The sequence below is a fragment of the Arachis ipaensis genome, chromosome B01, assembly GCF_000816755.2.
Source record: "Arachis ipaensis cultivar K30076 chromosome B01, Araip1.1, whole genome shotgun sequence".
Lineage (NCBI taxonomy): Eukaryota > Viridiplantae > Streptophyta > Magnoliopsida > Fabales > Fabaceae > Arachis > Arachis ipaensis.
Window position 1 is genome coordinate 134,392,248 of NC_029785.2, and position 23,095 is coordinate 134,415,342.

General features: G+C 33.7%; 1 protein-coding gene and 1 long non-coding RNA gene across 5 annotated transcripts; both read left to right on the plus strand.

Moving 5' to 3' along the window:
- Positions 2,695–10,302, plus strand: LOC107640725 (large proline-rich protein BAG6). Of its 4 annotated transcripts, none has more exons than XM_016344235.2 (16): positions 2,695–2,906; positions 4,758–4,902; positions 5,173–5,290; positions 5,990–6,064; positions 6,177–6,295; positions 6,381–6,452; positions 6,675–6,836; positions 6,988–7,057; positions 7,151–7,326; positions 7,502–7,666; positions 7,744–7,815; positions 7,889–8,018; positions 8,228–8,602; positions 9,180–9,556; positions 9,722–9,796; positions 9,934–10,302. In XM_016344235.2, exons 2-16 carry the CDS (start codon positions 4,780–4,782, stop codon positions 9,940–9,942), a joined length of 2,118 nt encoding a protein of 705 aa, XP_016199721.1. In that variant the 5' UTR covers positions 2,695–2,906; positions 4,758–4,779; the 3' UTR covers positions 9,943–10,302. The 4 variants fall into 4 exon arrangements, with proteins under 4 accessions (XP_016199721.1, XP_016199725.1, XP_016199730.1 ...); XM_016344239.2 differs by having other exon boundaries at positions 7,889–7,961; positions 8,216–8,602; XM_016344244.2 differs by having other exon boundaries at positions 7,889–7,961.
- On the plus strand, positions 11,306–12,885 carry LOC110263434. The gene is made up of 3 exons (XR_002349097.1): positions 11,306–11,516; positions 12,278–12,487; positions 12,578–12,885. It is a non-coding gene; the product is annotated as an uncharacterized LOC110263434 (long non-coding RNA).

Sequence of the window (23,095 nt, forward strand, 5' to 3'; positions counted from 1 at the left end):
AGTTATTATACGCGTATGCTTTATTTCATTAAGTGTAACTTGTTTTTTTTTATCATTATTTTTTTATTTTTCGAATCTTCGATCACTCTCTTTTTTATTCTCAAGAGTTCTGCAGCTTAGAACAACTAATTTACTATGGTGCAGTAAGCGTGGAAAAGCTGTAGATTATTAAATCAACAAGTAAATCCAAGAACTTAACTCCTCTCCTTGCAAGCAATAATGGCAGACAGAGAAAAAGGATTAGATGATCCAATTAATCCCCAAAATCAAAATTTAAATCAGAGTTTTTCAGCCTCAGATATGCAAACTTTAACAAGATTGATAAACCAGTTAACAATGCTTTAATCCCAAACAACAAGAACAACGTTAAGTCCAATTCAAGATCCAGCCAACCCATACTATTTCCACCCAAACGAAACTCCAGGTTTAATCCTCACTCAAACTCCATTGACGACTCACAATTATCACTCTTGGGCGACATCTGCTTGATTATCCATCAAATCAAAGAACAAATTAGGGTTCATTAATGGCACTCTCCCAAAACCAGAAAGAACATATCCAAAATTTGCAGCTTGGGATAGATACAACATTTTTGTCGTTTCCTGGATTCATTCCTCCTTAAGCATGGAGATCTTGCAGAGTGTGCTAAGATGCATTGTAACTTTAGACCTATGAAATGACCTCAAACACAAATTTTATTAAGGTGATCTATTTCGAATAGCAGATCTCCAAGAAGAGATATTTACCTTAAAACAAGGAGATCTTTCCATCACAGGCTATTACACCAAGCTCAAAGGAATTTGAGAGGAGTTAGATGAGTTCAAACCCATCCCAACTTGTGACTGCCAAGACCCGTGCTCCTGTGGATTGAAAGTTATGCGTGAATATAGAGAACAAGAGTATGCAATTCGACTTCTCAGAGGCCTCAATGATCAATACACTATAGTAACATCCCAAATTATGTTAATGACACTCTTCCCAAATGTCAATTCAATTGACTGTTTACTCTTGCAACAAGAACGCCAACTACAAGGATCGGACAATAAAAAAAAAAAGATCTTAATCAATGCTATCAATAACAATAGTTCTACTGGATCAAACAAAGATTCCACCTCGACCTTCAACACATCAACTCGCGAAGGAAGAGGCACGAATGGTCGTGGCAATATAGAAAGAAATGGAGGAGGTAGAGGACCTGTGAGAAGTTGTTCTCATTGTAGCAAAACTGGCCACACTATTGACACTTGCTATCATAAACATGATTTTCCCCCTCACTTCAATGCAGATTTACTTCTGTAAATGTCAATAATTTTGTAACTGATGAAAAATCTTGTGAGGACACCCAGAATCCTGTCTTACACCAAAACAACAATCAAGAAACTCAAAGTTTTGATGCTTTATTCACTGAAGACCAAAAAAAAGTTCTCCTTGCTCTCTTCCATCAGCAAGGCAATGATCTTCCTCACACTTCCCTTCAAACTCAAGCAATCAATACTGTAATTGCACCCTCAGCAAGTATACACCACATTTTGTCCATTTATCATATTCCCTTTAATTCCAATGATTGGATCATGGACACAGGCGCTACTGCTTATGTCATTTTTTTCTTAATTTCAAGGCAGCACTTCACATACTTAAGTACTTAAAGCAAGCACCAACAAAAGGGTTGCTGTTTGGAACTCAATGTGCCTTCACCCTTAGAAGTTTTTTGGACTCCCAATTGGGACACTTGTCCGGATACACGCCGCTCAATTTCAGGTTATTGTTTCTTCTTCGGAAACTCCTTGATTTCATGAAAAAGCAAAAAACAACACACAGTTACACGCTCATCCTTTGAAGCTGAATATAGAGCAATGGCGTTAGCAACATGTGAAGGAATTTGGATAACTTATGTTCTGGACAGCATTGATATCAAACTACAACAGTCTATGACCTTGTTTTGGGACAGTCAATCAACTCGGCATATAGCTATCAATCCTGTATTTAATTTTATGAAAGAACAAAACACATAGAGATTGACTGTTATAAAGTCAAAAAAAAAAATGCAGGATAGAACCTTAAAGTTGCTACCTATTCCATAAAAAAATAAATTACAAATTTGCTAACCAAATCCTTCACCCTAAAACCTTTTGAATAGTTATGTGGTAAGCTAAACATGTACAATTTGTACACACGTAATTTAAGAGGAGCTGTTGGTATATAGTTATTGTATTTTTTATTCTTATAAATTCTGCACCTTAAAATAACTAGTTTAACATAAGCAGATATAGTTAATCATGAGCCATCACAAACATGCTCTCATTCAAAACCTCTATGCACAACAATCTTGTGTCGCCATGTTTTGAAACATACCATTGTCTATTAAATTTTAAAAGTTTTAACTTAGATAAAAACTCAAATATAATTATTTTTATATAAAGTTGATAGATAATAATAATTAAATAATTATTTAATTTATTCGTCTAATTTAAACACATATTTTGTTGTTTAATTTAAAGGTATCACTTTTAGATATTTTTTCATTTATTATTTGTTATCTATTACATATATATAATAATGAGAATGGAGAGAAATACCGAATACGACATACAATTTTTTAAGATATCCTTTATCATATACATTATACAATATACAAGAACATGCTATTTTTAGACATCCTTTAATTTATTTGAAAATTGCTAAAGTAGGGGAGTAATCCAGTGCAGGAGATGCATGATAGAATCGCGTGCACTCTGGCTTTTGTGTTTGGGGTGTGTGAACACCTGAGCCTGACTAAGCGGTGAAAGCGCCAAAGCTTCATCACCTTCCAAGTTCCAACTCTTGTTCTCCTTCAACTTCAATCAAGATACCCTAATTCTCTCAACACCACTTCCACTTCACTCTCTCCTCTCACTCAAACCCCAAAGGTATGCACTTTCCTCCTTCAATTTCCCTTCTTTTATTTCTCGCTATTCCGATTTCGCGCTTCCTTTTTATCTTCGTATGCCAAATATTACTCTACTGTGATTCTTCTTGCTTCTCTGTTTTTCATTTCTGATTCCATCAATCAGGATCCCAACCTTCGCTTGCTACTGCTTCTTCTTCTGTTTGCTGTTAATTTGTAGTTAGGTTTTTTGCTTTTGCACCAACTTCCCCCACTGAAACGTCCTTTTATACACAATCACTGTACTTTTTTAAATTAATTGCTTCTCTTTTATTGCGGAATTTCTCTGTCTTTGTGTGAGTCCATGCTTCATCGCCTTGCCAATTGTGGATTTCTTAGAATGAGTAATGGGGTGCGTGAATTCGTTTCACTATTGATGAACTTGTATTGCTTACTGTTGATCATGGGGCGGATTTGGTTAATTTTCGAGTGTTGATGGAAGCTGTAAGGTGCTTTAGCTCTTGGCTTAGTTTCCCTATTATTCTTCAACTAAAGAATAAGGAAGCTGCGTACTTATACCCGGCCAGTGCTTCCTTCATCAACTTCAATGCCTTGGCACATCTGGTAACGCCCTTTAATGGCAGCAAATTGAGCTCTAACTCATCAATCATGTGCAGTGCTGTCATTTGATCATGAGATATGTCTATGTCCAAATAAGCTGCTCCATAGTTTGTAGTTGTTGATAATGGCTTGTTGCTGAGTGACCGGAGTATGTGACAGTACCATCATCCTTCACATCACAATTCAGTGTTACAGTGGATCGTGGGCACTATAGCGCTATTGAAGCTATGATATTGGGTGGTGATAGACAAGCCCAATTCCACCCCTCTACCTTTCTGCTGCCTCTCAAGATTTTTTTAGTTCTCCCTAGAGATTTAGCTGTTGGTTTACATCATAAGGGTTTTAGGGTTTTGCTTCTTATTTCTCGTAGCCATTATGCTTCTTTCTTCTCATATCTGTTCTACGTCCACATAAACCAAGGTTTGAATCTTCTCCTGTTTGAAAAAAGGGGTTGATGCATCTTGTCCAGAACTTGGTTTTATTGAAGCAATGCAAATTTGTTTGTTATAAGTTGTTAGATACTGGTTACTTTCCTGATTTGACGTATGTGTGATAGAATCCAATATGTATTTGGTTGCCCAATGATCTGGAGTTTGGGCATGTTCTTATTTAGTTTGAGGTTCAAGTGTGGTTTAAAGATAAGTTTATTGGGATTTGCTGTGAATTTGACAGTATTGCATATTATTTTGATAAGTTGATGCATGAACTGGAGCAGAAATCCCATATGAGTTGAGTATGAGATAGAGTTCAGTGGAGACTCTCCCCTCTTATTGGCATGGCTTTAGGAGTGGGTTTTCTTCTAAATGGAATAGGAACCTGTTTTGTATATATCCCTAGCATGGATGGGTGGCTCTTTCCAACCTTATAGAGGAAGTCCCTTGTTGGATGATTTTGGGAAGCAACTCCCATTCATGGCAGGGGCTCTTCCCTTATATCATAATTTCGTCATCTGAGTTCAACCCTGGCAGTATGGAGTTAAGCACATGTTTTGAACAACTTCTATTTGTTATCTACCTTATGCATGGTATTGATGATTTTGGAATCAGGTCAATGTTTTATTTATATGTATAACCCATTTTCCATTTGCTCACTTTTACATGTGAGAAGGCTTTTGTAGTCCTATGAAGATGGACATTTGGCAAGCAAGCTGAAGTTGTACATAGGGTGTATATATATGTTCCAATATGGTCATATGTACACCTTTGTCATTGGAAGGGGGATTCAACTTACCAGTGCTGATAATAAAACCTATGATATTTTTCCTTTTTTATAGGTGTTGCGCGGTCTTGTGGAGAATGGGAAGTACTGGTACTGACAAGATGCCAGGCAATAACAGCACAGGAAGTTCAGAAACCACTATTGAGATAAAGATCAAGACCTTGGATTCACAGACTTACACCCTCAGAGTGGATAAACAGGTAATTCCTTGACTATCTCTAATTCTTCTTCACATTTCTTTTCAATTTCTTAAAATCATTGGTTTTATTTCTGCATATATAAACCAGTTTCTTGCTCTCTCTACAAGTAAATATTGTTAGAGCTTGTCAAAAAAGGTTTCATTTGTTTTTTTTTTTTAAATAATTGCTTAAGTTTCTTGATGCTTAAGCTGACATATTGTAATTACTTAGCTACTTGCTTTAATATTAAACGAATTGCTGCTCCTTCTAAAATTGTTCTCGGTCCTATAGATGCCAGTCCCTGCTCTGAAAGAACGGATTGCTTCTGTCACTGGAGTGTTATCACATCGGCAGCGCTTAATTTGCCAAGGAAAGGTTCTGAAGGACGATCAACTCCTGTCTGCTTACCGTATCCTTTCTCTTTATCTTTCTACTTTGTGCCAAAGGATTTTGAAAACGGAGCAAGACAGCTTTTTATTTATGATAATACATTAACAAAGAATCGCAGTTTCCTGTGAAGAAAAAGATTTGGAATACTTACACAATAGTACAACATAATTTGAAAATGGCTGTGTCTTCTCTACTTTGTTGATTTGCAACATTTTACCTGTAGTAGGATGCTTTTTGTTTAGCATAATAGCATTTTTTTTGTCATTGCTTCTTCCGCTTTGATAAATATTTGGAGAATTCATTTTTCCCATCTATCTTCTTATTAGAGGTTTGATATTTCTGGGCAGAAAGTCCCAGAAACAACAGATTCATAAGCTTAAGTATAAATTTTCCATAGAAAAATGAATTCTGGGTTGTGTGCCCCAATATGTGAAAGTTACAAGATTTCTCGTGGGTATAGTTTTCTCTGGTATGACACATTTAATTTTAGTTGGTAAATATTGATTTCATGAAATGTGGTTCTTTATGATTTAAATTTATAAATGATAAGCCTTCCATTGATGTTTATGCTTGAAAGTTGATTGGACTTAAAAGACATAAGTGGTTTTGGCAAACTAGTTTTATTGCTTTCATTCTCCGGGCAAATTTGCTTGTAACTATGTCTATGTTGTTTTTGTGTCATTTCTTCTTCAACATGGGTCTTCCCTAACACAAGTAGATGTTGAAGATGGTCATACCTTGCATCTGGTTTCTAGGCAACCTGATCTACCAGGATTTTTGCCCGGTCATTCAGGTTTGAAGTGAATAGTTGCTGGTTTTTTTTCTTTTTTTTTCCCCCTTTTTCGTAATTGAGTTATGTGCTCTTGTTTTTGGCGTAACAAATCCACCCTAAACCCTGTTTGCAGGGGCTGACCCAAATTCAAGCACAAGTCATGGCCACAGTAGTCAAATATCCCCGGGTGTAGTCATTGAAACTTTCAATGTGCCTGTTCAGGGAGATGGAGTTACTCCTGAATTCAGTAGGGTATGTTCTAAATAAGATGAGAAAGCCAGCAGATTTGACAGTTTATCTTGTTTACAATTGCTTTATTCTTCTTACTCCCTTGCAGATTGTTTCTGCTGTACTAGGCTCTATTGGAATTCCAAACTTCGGAAGTGGTGTTGAAGGGATTGATGTCAGGGTAATTGAATCTATGTTAGTTGGCCTCTTTTTTTTTTTTTTTTTCTTGTTAATAATGATAATGATAAATAAAAATTCTTTTCTTCCCTTTCTCATCAAAGAACTTCTCTTTATTGAAACCAAGAAGTTTTACTTAGTGTTTCAAGCTCATATAAGCATATGTCTCTATCTATTTATCTGGTGAACTATGACATAACATCTTGGGGTGCTGGCTTGGATGAAGGAGCATGACTCCCAAGGCTTTGGAAGAACTTCAGGTTCCAGTGGTCTTTCAGATTCATCCCATCCTCAGCCTGAACAAACTGGTTTGCGGTATTCATCAGATAGGTCGCGTAATACCTTTGTACATCCAGCAGCAGCTTCTTTGGGATCTTTGCAGCCTCCTGTATGGCTAAGTTCCTTATTTTGCTTTGCTTAGATATAGATAATTTTGTAGATTTGAAATTTGAGTTTCTCTCTCTAGGTGCTAAAAGCTTTAGCCTAATTAAACCCTAAAAGCCAACTTCTGCTTCATATGTTTTCTCATGTGCCTGTAGGTTATTCCCGATTCTTTGACAACACTATCCCAATTTCTGAGTCATATAAGTCACGAATTTGATGCAATTGGTGAGCACACCATGTTACATTTCATAGTCTCCTGTTTTGGCTCCTGTCATGTGGTTGTTTCCCTGAGAATAATGAAATTTATTGTATTTGCAGTCAGAGAAGGGGGCAATAATGTCCAAGCAGCTGAGGCTCATAGGAATGAAGAAATGGGGTCTGCTTCGTCACGATTGGGTTCAACAGCAGAAGCACTTACATCACCTGCATCCTTGGCAGAAGTCATGCTATCTACCAGACGAATGATGATTGAACAAGCTGGGGAATGCCTACTTGTGCGTTTTAAAGCATCTCCTTATAGTTTTATTCTGTATTGATTACCTAGCCAATTATAGAAGGGTTTATTCTTTGCATTTTTCTGCTTTTATTCTTGAAGTATCAGTTTGTAAGCTTTATTTATCACATTTTGTGTTGAACAAATTGCTGTAAGTTTGTTACATACTTCCACAGCAACTTGCAAGACACCTGGAGAATCAGGCAAATGTAACTGATCATTTGATGCGGTCAAGCATTCAGTCTAGAGCTTTGAGGACTGGAGTTCTGTTCTATAACCTGGGTGCATTATTCCTTGAGCTTGGCCGCACAACCATGACATTGCGCTTGGGTCAAAGTCCGGTATGTTTGGTTTCCCATCACTGGCATCTTATTGGCTAACTATCAGTTTGTGCTGCTGACCCTATCTTCCTGTTTAGTCTGAAGCTGTAGTTAATGGTGGGCCTGCAGTTTTCGTATCTCCGTCTGGTCCTAACCATATCATGGTTCAGGTTGTACTCACTCTGCTGTCTTCTTTGTAAAGAAAACTACTCTCCTGTTACTTATTGAAATTTATGCTTCCAGCCTCTTCCTTTTCAACCTGGAGCGAACTTTGGTACTGTCCCCATAGGAACTGCTCAGTCTAACGCAAGTTTAGGTAGTGGACTTGGTTCAAGTTTTTTCCCAAGGCGGATTGATATACAGATACGACGAGGTGCACAACATTAGTTTATTCTACCTGTGGTGCGGCCCTTCCCAGACCCTGCGTAATGCGGGATGCTTGTGCAATGGGCTGCCCTTTCTAAGTCCTGTTGCGTAATGCGGGATGCTTGTGCAATGGGCTGTCCTTTTTAAGTCCTGTTGCTTTGTATACTGCTCTGGGCCTCTAGCTAACTTTGTTTCTTATGTTAGGGGTCTCAACAGCCACACCAAATGCCAGTCAAGAAGAACGTGCTGATACACAGTCTGCTTCAGTACAAAGAAATCAAGGTGAAGGTCCTGCTAATCAGGCAGCCTCAAGGCGTTCAGATGTGGCTGGTGCTGGGGAGCAAGGAGTAAGGATTGTGCCAATTAGAACCATGGTTGCAACAGTACCAGGTTCCTTAGGTCGTCCACCTTCAGAACCATCTGGTAATTCTATAGGGGTTTACTATCCGGTTCTCGGGAGATTTCAACAGGTATCTTCAGGGCATGGGAATAGTGAACAAGGATCTCAACCAGCTAGTCAGCATCATGCTGTGCAACAGTCCAGTCATGAAAACACATTGCAAAGGCAAAACGAAGATTCTGCAAGGAATGGTAATTTAACACACGAACATTGTACTTCTGCAACTGATGATTGCTTCCCTTCCAGGACGTGTATACAGTTTGACATTGCAATCAAGTCTTTTGGCTCATTGATATGAATAGCACGTCTCCGCAACTTGATGCTTACTATTATTAGATACTTGAATATATCGTTCTACTTAATTTTATATGCTTCCTACTTCTGTTTCCTGCTTGAATTATTCCAAATTTGAGAGTACTCTACACAAATTGATTTTGTGCAATGATGGTGTGAATCAATATTATATTGTTGAAGTCATGCATCAAAGAATTTCAGCTTATTCATTGTCATATGTATAAAATACGGTTTTAGGAATGGGAAAAAGGACTACACTCTAACTTTTGTATTTGTTTGTTTTACAATCCTAACCATATATCTTAAAAAAATCGATTACATTATAAATGCATGCTTTTATATTCTTTGGTTCATCACTTTGGCACAAAATATGTTCCTCATTTAGCTTTTAGTAATATAGTGACTTGTATTAAATTTAGCTTTTGATATATTCAGGCTTAATTTGATTGTGCAATTTATTGCACTTCATTGTAGGATCCTCATCAACTCCTACCACAAGCTCGAATTCCCGTGTGGTGAATATCAATATCCTAGCAGCTGGTGGGGCCCAGAATAATCAGGAGTCTGAGCGACAGATACCAAACAGTGTTCTTCAGTTTATAAGGACCCTGTTTCCTGGGGGAGAAATTCATGTTGAAGACTTGAATTTACAGGGAACAAATTCAGGTTCTACCCCAGAGCAAGCTGCAACAGCAAGGGCAGCTCAGGCCCCTGAAGCTGAACCTAGGGTTAGTGATGAAGGAAGGTTTTTGTCAAACATACTCCGCGAAATCATTCCCCTCGTGTCTCAACAAACAGGCTCTGGAAGAAATCCTTCAGAGGAACAAGCAGCTCAGGATTCTTCATCACAGGTTACTTGATTCTATTGCAATTTAAATTTACTTAAGTCAACTTTCCTCAACCATAATGAGAACTTCTTGGCTTTGTTGCACATTTGGAATATAGCTATGAAAGTTTTTGTAAAATCCTCTCCCCTAAACAACGAGCTTACTGCTGACAAGTGGATGTGTTTTCAGGTGGAAACTGATGCAGGGACATCACGAAGGCGGAATGGTTCAGATCCAAGCCCCCCTGATTCTAAACGCCAAAAGGTTTTCTTTCTATTTCTTCTTTCTAATGCAGAGAGAAGGGAACCTGGATCTTCTTGGCTGTCTATTTGTAATTGTTATTATATCAGTGCCAGTTTGGAAATTTGTTTTTACAATTTTGACATGGCTTGATGATGCAGATGGAGTGATGGAGAGGATAATGTACATGATGCAGTTGTGGAAGATTGTGATCGTAACCATCGGAATTCAGGGCGGATGTGTTGATGTGAATTTGGTATTTTGTGTCCATCTCAGTCCTCATTCAACTTTGAGCTGTACTCAGATATCTATAAGAAGATTCGCTTGTCTTAAAGCGGCATCATGCTGTGCAATATTGAGAATAGAATTTTATTTTACAATTGGGATCGCCCATCATATAAAGTTCAATTTTTATATGCCTTTCAAACTTGAGACAATTTTCCACTTATAATTTACAACTTCTTCCTTCAAACTCAACATTAAACATTTTCTCGGTGCAAGCAATATATGAGTTGGTTTGGTCGGAAAAATGAGTACATGTAACACAGATTCGTCATAAGTTTTTATTTCTTCTAAACAAGTCTGTCATAGTGTTTGGTTTTTTTTTTTTCAGTCGGGAAGTTATTCGATACTTGTATACTATTATCAACCTTAGTTGTCCTATTTGATATCCAATTACTTTTTCCAATTTAAACTCGTATAACAACTCCACATTAACTAATCTAACTGGTTGTATAACACTCGTAACAATTATTATCATTTATTACACACTTCTTTCATTTTGTAATATAGGGTGGTTGTGAAAATATGATAAAATTTATAGCTCAAGAAGTTTTACCATAATCAACTATTAAGTATTCTTTTATCTAGAGACATAGAAAATAGAACATAATTAGTATTTTTTATCCGTAATAATATTACGGGAATATAAATTTTTTAAAATTACGATTTACTTTGTTCTGATAATATAGATTATGCATAGCACAAAAGATTTATAAAATCAAACTACTTTAAAAAAAAAGTCGTAGGTTGACAAAAATCTCTGGCTAAAAAGATCAAGGTATCTCTATAAATAAAAAAAAATCAAATAATAATATTTTTAGTTATTATTTTTATATAAAAAAGTCTAATTTTTTATTAATAATTAATTTTAATATTTGTTATCTAAAATTTAAAACAATTTAACGTGTATACTTTTACATTTAATTAGGTGTTAACTGTTAAGTCTGTTGCACAAATAAAAATAATATTTTTTCTCTTTATTTATATAAAATTATAATTAGATATTAGCATTAAAAATGTGGGGCAAATCACTATATTAAGCCAAGGGGAGCAAAAATTATATACATAGTGAAGGAGGTGAGAGTTGAAACCTCAATCTCCTTCATGTGTAGCAAGTAAGTAACCACTAAGCTAGCTAATTACTTTGATAGTATATCGTATTTGTATATTTATGAAGTTACCATAAAATAAAAATTAAACAATAATAAAAATCATATATAATTCATGATTTAGAAATCATTCAAATCAGAAACCCTAAGACTAAGTGGGAGGCTGGTAGCGGCGTAGCGCCCTTTCTTCCCAAGCCATAAGCCTCAGTGCTTCACTGCAAGCTCCAACTCTCCTTTCTCGCTCCTCCATTGCCGATTTGTCGTCACTCTTCTTCCTCCTTTGTGTCCTCCTCGCAACGCCGCTGATTCGTGACCTTCTCTCCTCTCTACGCTGTTGCTCTGTGCTCTTCTTGGTATGTACTTTGCGTTTGAATCTGTAAAAATTGGGACTTTACTTTGCGTTTGAATCTGTGACTTTTGCTCCTTCTCTATATCTCTGCTATCTTCTTTCAATTCGTTTAAATATATATGTATCAATCTTAATAATTATACTCGTGGTGATTTTTGTATGCATATATTGTCTATTTTCCGGTCCATGCAATTAGATATATATCTATACTGGTAGTGAATCATAAGTCTTTCATGCTAGAGTTTAGTTAGATGATGTGATAGGTAGCTGTAGGAAAATAGCTATACCAAAAATAAGAGAGGAAAATAGAAAAGAAAAACCAAGTTCATGTAATTATTCGGTCCTACTATTACAGTTTATGCAATATGCATGTGTATATATATGCATTTGCATTGCACCATAATTATCTGTATTATTTAGTTTTATTCAATGCTTGCTGTGCCCAACCAGCTCAGTTTTGTTTTCTTGGAATATAAATGCTTGAATTGATCAAATTTGTTGCTTCAGATTTATAGTTGATGTGAATGCAATATATATTGGAAAATTGTATTCTTAAATATTATCCTCAGTTTAATCACATACGATTTTTCAATATGAAGTCAGGTCATAAAAGAAATTTTCAATTTTTATAAAAGGATGTTATTTTTTTTTATCAATTGTATATTAGACAAAAGAAGAAGAAAAAAGGTTCATTTGTGAAGACAGAATTTGATCACTATGTAGAGAAAGATGTTCATCTTTTAACTCCTGATTTTGATATATTAGATTGGTGGAAGGTAAATGGAGTTAGATTTCCAACTCTTCAAAAAATTGCAAGAGACATATTTGCCATTCCTGTGTCTACTGTTGCTTCTGAGTCTTCTTTTAGCACAAGTGGCCGTATAATTGCTACTCATCGTGGTAGTCTTCGTGAAGATACGGTAGAAGCTCTTATGTGCAATTAAAATTGGTTGTGGGCAGAATATTATAAAAGAGGTTATTTATGTTTTCAAATTTTTTAATTTGTTTAGAAATTATAATTGTGTTAAAATTATATATAATAAAATTGTTGTATTTGATTTTTAGGTGAAAAACCTGATTATCAAACTGCTAATGAAGATGATGATGCATTTTTTGAGCTGACGGAAGAATAATGTTGCAAGAACTTGGAATTAAAAGAAATGTTTAAAGACATTTATCTTTGTTTATGTTATTTTAATTTTATTAAGAACTTGATAATTATGCTATTTGTAATTTTATGTTAGATTTGTTTAGAATTTTATTGTTTTTAAATTTAATTTAAACTTAGTTTTTTATTTTATTAATATAACAATATGTATGTTTGTAATTTTATGTTGAATTTTTTAAAGATTTTATTGTCTTTTATTTTAATTTAAATTTAGTTGTTTATTTTTTTATTTTATTAATATGTATGAAATTTGGAATGATTGAGTTTTATATTTATTTTTTAAAAAATTAATATTTCTGCGGGTAAGGTAGAATAGGGTAGGGTTTAGAAATTTAAAGTGCGGGTAGGGTTCGAGTTGAGAGATTTTCAACCCGCAGATAAGGTAGGGTAGGATTTTATTGAGATTTTCTACCTGCGGGTAGGGTTAGGGTAGGATCCAAACCCTACCCTACCCTACCCATTGCCAACCCTAATTGTGCCTTGTGTCATATACTGCGTTCTGTTATCAAGTCAATTAATTAATTTCGCTGCGAAAAACTGTTCCAATAAGACACAAATCAAGTAACAAAACCAAGAAAATATCATCATCATGTAACAAAAGCAAGTCTTCTTTCACTTCTCTTTGACGTTCATTGGCTTTGTGTGAAATACAGAAATTACATAAAAAAAAAGAAAGAATGTTTAATTTTAATAATATTTATTTTTTAAAAATTAAATATTTGAATTCATCATGCACTGATGTACGTAATTATGTTGGAATTTAATATTTGATCATTTGCCTTACTCATAAAAATATATTTTTTTAACATAAAATCGTAATCAAGTTTTTTTAATTTCTTTTTCTGCAGCAATTTTTGGAGTTGGCGGACAATAATATAAAATAGATTAAGATGTAATTTTTATCTAAAAAAATTAAACTATTGATAAATTTATTTATAAATAAATAAATAAATTATTCAAAAAATTAACCTGCTATCTCAAAAGATTAGCCTGCCATCTCAAAATAAATAGGTTAAAATTTAGGGACTACGATCTATATAATATAGTTTAGCAACTGTTAACAAATATCTCGAACCACATAACAAACACACAGCATTATAGCTCCGCAATGTTATTACTCATTTTTGAGTTGTTACGAAGTAGTCAAAGCTGCGAGCAGATACAGTGGTTTCCACCACTAAAAATTCAATAACCGAATATATTTTAAAATAAATAAGATCGTAAGATCTATATAATAAAGAATAAAGATAACATAGGGAATGAACAATTTACACAATTGACTCTCTCTTTTATTTTCATAAAATTCTAGTACTGATTTGAATATTAGAGTGTCTTTTGTAAATATTCATCTCGTTATATTTCAAAAAAGCTTAACCTAGAGAAAACAACGAAGTTCGAGTAGACTTCTGAGAGCATCTCACCTCGGACCAATCAAACAACGGACGGAACATGTAAGATATTAATATATATTATATTCAATAATTTATTCAAATATTTTATAATTATTTTTTTCAAAAGTATTCTCTTACCTTACAACAAAAGCAACTGTGGCTAATAAAAATAGCTTTATAAAATGAAAATGACTTTTGATGGTATATTTAAAAGAGAATAATAGTTATGTAAAAATAAGATAACGTTAAGGGATGAACAATTCACATAATTGACACTCTCTCTTAAATTTATTCTCTTATTTTCATAAGATCTTAGTGTTAATTTGAGTATCAGAATATTTTTTATAGGTATTCACTTAGTTTGTGTTAAAAAAAATCGATGTATAACTAATCTAGAGATAACAACTAAATTCGGGTAGACTTTTTTGAGCTTCTCACTTCTAAATATTTTATAATTTTTTTAAAGTGTGTGTCACCACCACAAGTTTGTAGAGAAAAAATTAATCTCTTACTTTTTAACAAAAGCAACTGTGATTAATAAAAATGACTTTTGATGGTATATTATTTAATTTGGGGGAGAATAATAGTCATGTAAAAATAAAATTCAAACAAGTCTCACTCTTACTTTCGGACTTGCTCTAGCTAGTATCCAATCACTTCTAAATATTTTATAATTATTTTTTTAAAGTGCATACCACCACCACAAACTTGTAGAGTAAAAGTCAATCTCCTACTTTTTTAACAAAAACAACTATGTTTACTGTTTAGTAAAAATAGCTTTATAAAATAAAAATAGTTGATGGTATATTAAACAAGTGTGACACTCTTATTCTCAGACTTGTTCTGACTAGTATCCAATTAGACTTCTGAGAATTCTAATTTTTTTAAATTTTTTTAGATAAACATTAATTAAAAATAATAGCATTTTATTTGTTTTGAGAGATAATGATTCAAAATGATAAAATCTGTTGGCCTTATATTATTATTGACCATCTAAGAGATTTTAGAAAAGAATAAAATAATATTATATTCAATAGAAACAATATGTATTTAAGGGCAAATTACTATATTAAGCCAAGGGTAAAAGAAAATTACGCAAATCAACCAATTGAAAAACTGGTTCATAAATCCACCAATGCACATTACTATATAGTTCGAATTAGCTTGCTTCGAACTCAGTTTACATGTAATTTGAATCACATAGATTCGAACTATACACACACTCACTAATTCGAATTAACCTGATTCGAATTACACAAAGCTTAATTCGAATCAGGGTGATTCAAATTACACCCAAGGACAAAACCCTAAGTAATTCGAATCAGGTTGATTCAAATTACTCGTTTGTTAGCTCTAGTAGTAATTCGAATTGGGTTGTTTCGAATTACACTTGGTTCGCATATAAAAGGAGTTCGAACCACCCTCATTCGAATCACTTTTCCAAACTCATACCCCATAAAATCCCAGAGAAAACGACCCAGATTCGCTCCGACAAAGGCTCGAGCAGGATACTGAGGCGATGCGGGATGATCCAGAAAGACTATATCGTTTGGATGGAGTTGCTTATATAGCCAGGGTCATCAACGATGAGGTTAGTAGTTAAAGTTGTTTTTTAGTGGTTTGTTTTAGTAGTTTTGTAAGTGATTTTGTAAGTGGTTTTGCATGTAGTTTATTATAGTGTTTTATGTTAGTGGTTAATTAAGTGACTTTGTAAGTGGTTTTCCATGTGGTCTATTGTAGTGGTTTATGTTAGTGGTTTATGTTAGTGATTTTGCAAGTGGTTCTGTAAGTGGTTTTGCATGTGGAGGCAGACGACGAGGGCGTGGAGGCCGACGCAGGGCACGTGTTGCGGTGGACGATCACGGTGATCATGGTGACGATGACGACGATGGTGACCAGCACGGGCCTGGTGGGAGAGACGCTGGAGGCCATGCTGGTGTAGAGGGTGTTAGTCCTCATCATGGTGGTCATGATGGAGAGTGGTACGGGTCCGGTGTGGGAGATGGTTCGGCCCAGGGTGACGGTGGACTTGGATCAGGGCCACTCGGGGATTACTTCGTTGGTGTCCTGCTGACGACCACGCACTTCATGAGAGTCAGCCATGGGTTAGTCCGGGGACGCTATTTTCAGACTTGCTGGCCAGTGATGGTCTTGATACGGAGTTCGACGGTTCACACTTCCTAGATGAGACCAGTGCCATTATGCAGGAGGATGATGCGGCACGTCGGCGGGGTCAGATGACAGGGACACATGCACCCTTAGATGTCGATCTGAACGAGCCTCCTTCCGTGCCTGCTCATGACTATTTTGCATTGGGTGGTACCCTTCCTTCCGCCTATACTGCTGGGTCACATTCAGTTGCCGGACCGTCTAGGGCACCCGTCTGCAGAGAGTCAGTTCCTTCAGGGTCTTCCTCACGTCCTTTGCCAGTCCAGCCTAGGCCACCTCCACAGGCAGACCCGGATGATGACGAGGATGACATTGAGGACGAGGAGCCTCTCGTTCGGAGAGGCCAGAGGACACGGGTTCCCCGTCGTTGCTTCACCGGTTCGTATCTATTTAGATGACCTCATTCTGTTGTATGACTTATGTTTATGATCAGTGTTGTATGTTAGCTTGCTTTGTTTATTTAAGTTATGTATGTGTAGGATCGTAGTTGTATTTTGTTATTTATATTACGTACCTTATTGACTTATCGTGTATCAGTTACTTTGAAAATTTGTGTACCTTGTTTATTTAAGTTATTTAAAAATCGATCCAAACATAATGTCACAAACTAGCAATTGATTCCTCGGTCCAACTTATACATGAAAGAAAAGAAACATGGGAGCAAATAAAAAGTTCGCATCCCTCGAAGAAACAAGAAAATTGCTCGCCGTTAGATTTATAAAGGAAACTAGATTTCATCACATGGCCACGGAAAGCTTGCAGCAACTTGGGATGTCCATATCGAATTGAAAAGGTATTAAAATTGGGGGCTTATTCACTCCAAACAATATATGGAAGACATATACATGATACCTGGAACGTTCCATCTTTAAAGTCATATTATAGCTAATTTTAAGCGGTGAATGAACGTACTTTTTTTTTCTACTCATAAGTTTGTTCTCACATTGGATTTTGCTTGGAGAGGTTTTAACGGGACTTGATACCACAAATATGTATGCTATCAAGTCTTTATTTAGCATGCATTGCATATTGATTAGAATATAATATGTTTTACTCTATAACGTCATAACAAATGCCCAAACCAACATCCCAAAGTTGGATATCAACATATTCAAAACGAAATAACATTACACAAAATTTGGTTACAAATTTGTCCATCAGTCAATTATCAATATTAATACTAACCCAAACCAACCACATAAGTCGGATCAAAACAGAATTACCAAACTAAATAGTTCAAACTCAAATACAAACAAAAGTATTAGAGAGACTATTAATCTTTTTTCTCCAAAATAGCAGCACTTTGCCCTTATCCTCAGCAAGCACATCATCATCAACGAGCTCACCATTGATGGCAACCTTGGTGACATCTAACTTCCTGACGTCCACCTTGGGTGTAATAGCCTTAATCTGCACTATAGCTCGGTCAAAACTTGCACGAACACCTCATAAACCTCACCTTCCAATTCTTGCACACTAGCAACTAGTTTACCTTTTCCTTCTCCAAATCCTTTTCCTTTTCATCCGCAGACCCTAACCAATTCTTCACATTATGTAGCTCTTCATCCTTGGCCTTCAATAACAAGGTCATTTCAGCAATCACCTTTTCCTTTTTCTCCACGACCTAGGATAACTCCTCAGATGATTTTATTTTATTTTTTTCTCTTTTATAAAAACTACCTCCTACATACGCCCTATGGATAGCAACCGAGCACCCATAACCTGTAACTAGCAACCATATATAAGTATACTTAATGAAACAAAAATATAACATCAATACGACAAACATAAGCTAACATACCTGGAGATATTAACTCACTCCAACAAGACCTACATCATCTACAAGATTTATAACTACAGGACATTGCCCTACCTTATCTTCCAAATTAGCAAATGAGAAATGCTGAAATCAAAGGGACCCATAATCCTCAATACCACTATACCCATCAAGAGCTTGACCTTTAACAATGTCTTCATCCCCAACATCTTTAACTTGCACTACTTTCACAGGATTTCGCTGCGATGGCTCTACGTTCAGTCTTCTCTTCATACTAATTCGGGGACCAATCTCGGATTGGACAACATCCCCACCTCTTTGTCAATATTGACAGCAAAACTCTCTTTCTCATTCTTTTTCTTCCTATTAGAATAAGATTTCAAACCTGCAGTAGTGGTATTGGATGCTTTCTTACCTGCAGCACAAGCATTAGCGATTCAATTAAACAAAATCCAATCAACCTAAACACACGAAAACCCACACGCTGCAAAAGCCTAATTACCTAGATAATCTTCAATAGCCTTCCTATCTAAATCCAATTTTAACATTTTCGAAACTAACAATAGCTTTGACATTTCCATCTCAGACACTAAGAAGTCTAACACCAATTTATCCTCATCATTCAATTCCTCAGCATTTAACACCTAACTAGATTCGGGTGACCAATACAAGGAGAATTTTAAAGTGGTCCCTGAATTTGGTGTATCTACAATGAGTCACTTCATTAAAATGAGTCACTTAATGTAAAGTGATGGACTAATTTGGTCTATCTACAATAATGACATAATGGACAACACGTAGACGAATACTGTTGTAACACATGGCACAAACGGACACGTGGTCAAATAGCATTGTGACATGTGGCACAACCATCCACATTAGCATGCCACGTGTCACTGGTCACCACATCAACATACCATTACACGTGGTCGAACTATGGAGTGACATGTGTCACTAACAACCCATGTCATCAAGCCATGTCGTTAATGAAAAATGGGTCAGGGACTAACATGGTGCACTTTTGTCAATCTTAGAGATGTAATTAGTGCAATTAAAATCTCAGAGAGGATTTTAGTGCACGATGCCAATCTCATGACCATTTTAGGATTTAACTCCAAGATGATCATCAAGATAAAAAGGAAAGTCATCCTCGCATAGTTTTACCTTCACAAACATTTTTTTGAAGTATTTAAATGAAGATTTGTACAAAGCAAATACTAGCTTGAAATAACTAAAAAAATTCCATATGATAATGGATACTTAAGTAAATGCATCGGATTTTCAAATGCACAAAGAAACCCCACAAACCACAGTTCAACAACATTAATGCACCACATTCAAAGTTAATAAAGGGGAGAGTATAATTAACTCAGCCAGTATATAGCTATAAATATAGAAATAACACCAATCATCATGTCTCTCCTACACTCTATCATTCTTAGCACAAGCTAAAAATTCTACACTAGCATTAGAACCTTACCTAACCCAAACACTAGTTTCTAGCTCCTTTATTCACTCATCATGCTCAAACACTTTCTAAAAAACCTCTTGAAGAGTTACGAGGGAAGTAACCCCCTTCCAATTTAATTCAATTCATAACCATTAATTACACACCATACAAACAATTATACAAATATACAGCAACTATCATTAGTAACTGTGCAACGTGTCACATCCAGTTATTGATAGGACAACACAAAGAAGTCAAAGACTAAAATGCTCCTACTTCGAAGAGAGAGCTTGGGAGCTCCCTCTACAATCCTCGATTTTTTTTTTTTTTTTTACAAAAGGTCAACCTGCCATCTTAAAATAAATAGGTCAAATTTAGGGACTATGATTTAGATGGTATAGTTTGACAATTGTTAGCAAATATCTTGAATAATGACCACAAAATAAACACGTATAGCTCTGCAATGTTATCCCATTTCTGAGTTGTTACAAGTAGTCAAAGCGCGAACACGCACAGTGGTTCCCGCCACTAAAAGTTCAATAACCAAATACATTTTAAAATAACTAAGATCATAAGATCTATATAATAAAGAAGAAGGATAACGTAAGGGGATGAACAATTTATACAATTGACTCCTTTTATCTTATTTTCATAAAATTTTAGTATAGATTTGAGTGTTGTAATGTCATTTGTAGATATTCACCTCATTGTGTTCCAAAAAAGGCCCACTTATAGATAGCCTAGAAGTAACAAGGAAGCTCGAGTAGACTTCAGTGAGCCTCTCACCTCGGACCAATCAACCAACATGTAAGATATTAATATATATTATATTCAATAATTTATTCAAATATTTTATAATTTTTTTCAAAAGTACGCGCCACCACAACAAGTTGCAGTGCAAAAGCCAATCTCCTGCCTTACAACAAAAATAACTGTGGCTAGTAAAAATGGCTTTATAAAATGAAAATGACTTTTGATAGTATATTATTTAATTTAAAAGAGAATAATAGTTATGTAAAAGTAAGATAACGTTGGGGGATGAATCATTTACATAATCGATTCTCTCTCCTAAATCTATTCTCTTATTCTCATAAAATATTAGTATTGATTTGAATATCAAATTTGTTTTTGTAGATACTCACTTAACTTGTGTTTAAAAATAAATCAACGTATAGCTTATTTAGAGATAACAACGAAATTTGGATACACTTTCCAGAGCCTCTCACCTCTAAATATTTAACAATTATTTTTTTAAAAGTACGTGCCACCGCCACAAATTTGTAGAGTAAAAGTCAATCTCCTATTTTCCAACAAAAGTAACTGTGACTGATAAAAATGGTTTTATAAAATGAAAATGAATTTTAATAGTATATTATTTAATTTGAGAGAGAATAGCAGTTAAACAGGAGAAAACCAATGAAAATAAAAGTTCAAAGATTTACTCAAATTATAGAGTTATGTTACCACATTTAATCATTCATTCCAAACAAATTTTGAATATTTAGTAAAGATATATATTAACAAATACTAATTTGGATAATTAATAATCTTTATTGTTAATAAGAACCTGCAAAATTCAATAATTGACTTCATGCATGATTTTCCTCTCATAATGCTAACAGATGAAATATATATTTACATGTATAAGATAGGGTTAACCACAAAAAATATCCCTGAATTATTTAAACGCCGACAAGAATACACTCGAATTTTACTATTGACAAAAATGCCTTCAAATAATTTAAAAACACAATAACAATACCCAATAATAAATATATATTTTTAAAAAATACCTTAGAGATTGAATTTTGAGGCAATTTTTTGTAAGTATGATTATAAAAAAAAGATATTATTATACATAAAAATTGGTAATTTTTCGTTAAGTATATATATTTTTATAATTTTTTTTGTTAACAACCAATAATACTTTTAAAAAATCACAAAATAATATATACTTAACAAAAAATCACCAAATTTTAAGAATAATAACATCTCATTTTTTTTAATCATGCTTGCAAAAAATTACATCAAAATTCAATCTCTAATATATTTTTTGAGAAATACATATTTAATGTTAGATAAACGTTAGTTTTTTTGCAAGATTATCTAACATTAAATATGTATTTCTCAAAAAATATATTAGAAATTAAATTTTGATACAATTTTTCGCAAGAATGATTAAGAAAAAGAGATATTATTATCCTTAAAATTTGGTGATTTTTCGTTGAGTATATATTTTTCTTGTAATTTTTTTGTTAACAACTAATAATACTTTTAAAAAATCATAAAAATATATATACTTAGAAAAAAATTACCAAATTTTAAGATTAATAATATCTCATTTTTTTAATTATGCTTGTAAAAAATCACATCAAAATTCAATCTCTAAGATAATTTTTAAAAATATATATTTACTGTTGGGTATTGTTGTGTTTTTAAATTATTTAAAAGTAATTTTGTCGATAATAAAATTTGGGTGTATTTTTGTCAGTGTTTGAATAATTCGGAGACGTTTTTTATGGTTAACCCTATAAGATAATACATTTTAAATATGTACTTATTACTGGCTTAATTTTTATCTAAAATAATACATATTTTATTAATAATGAGTATATATATAGAGCTGACTAATTGAATCTAAAAAAATAACAACAAAGAAAGATAAATAGCTAAGAACGTACAATTTGTTATTAAACTGCAAGTGACTTCAGCGTCATTAAGCTGCAAGTGGCTTCAGCGCCACCGATCGGTTTATGAGGATCAAGCTGCAATTGATGGGGACCTGTGATCGGTTGACGAGGACTTGCATGCTCTTCTTGTCTTTCTCTATTTTTAACTTTTTATTATGAGAATTAATTTATATTATTTAGATTATTTTTTTATTAGTTTAATATTGATGGTAATTAATTATAACAAGAATACATAAAAAAAAATGATTTAACCACCAAAAATACCCCCAAATTATTCAAACGCTGACAAAATGCATCCGAATTTTACTATCGATAAAAATGTCTTTAAATAATTTAAAAACACAACAACAATACCTAATAGTAAATATATATTTTCAAAAAATACTTTAGAAATTGAATTTTAATGTCATTTTTTAAAAGTATAATTAAAAAAATGAGATATTATTATTTTTAAAATTTTGTAATTTTTTTCTAAGTATATATTTTTTTGTGATTTTTTAAAAGTATTATTAGTTGTTAACAAAAAAATTACAAAAAAATATATACTCAACGAAAAATCACCAAATTTTAAGGATAATAATATCTCATTTTTTTAATCATGCTTGCAAAAAATTATATTAAAATTCAATCTTTAATATATTTTTGAGAAATACATATTTAATGTTAGATAATATTGCAAAAAAACTAACATTAAATATGTATTTCTCAAAAAATACATTAGAGATTGAATTTTGATACAAATTTTTACAAGAATAATTAAAAAAATAAGATATTATTATTCTTAAAATTTGGTGATTTTTTAGTAAGTATATAATATTTTGTGTTTTTTTAAATGTATTATTGGTTGTTAACAAAAAAATTATAAAAAAATATATACTTAACGAAAAATTACTAATTTTTATGTATAATAATATATTATTTTTATAATCATGCTTATA

Bases quoted from the DNA above. Each gene is read 5' to 3' on its own strand.
- LOC107640725 (XM_016344229.2), top strand. From the start codon at position 4,780: ATGGGAAGTACTGGTACTGACAAGATGCCAGGCAATAACAGCACAGGA. The intron at 6,453-6,674 runs GTAATTGAATCT...GCTTGGATGAAG, and splicing joins TTGAAGGGATTGATGTCAGG to GAGCATGACTCCCAAGGCTT. The intron at 6,837-6,987 runs GTATGGCTAAGT...ATGTGCCTGTAG, and splicing joins TGGGATCTTTGCAGCCTCCT to GTTATTCCCGATTCTTTGAC.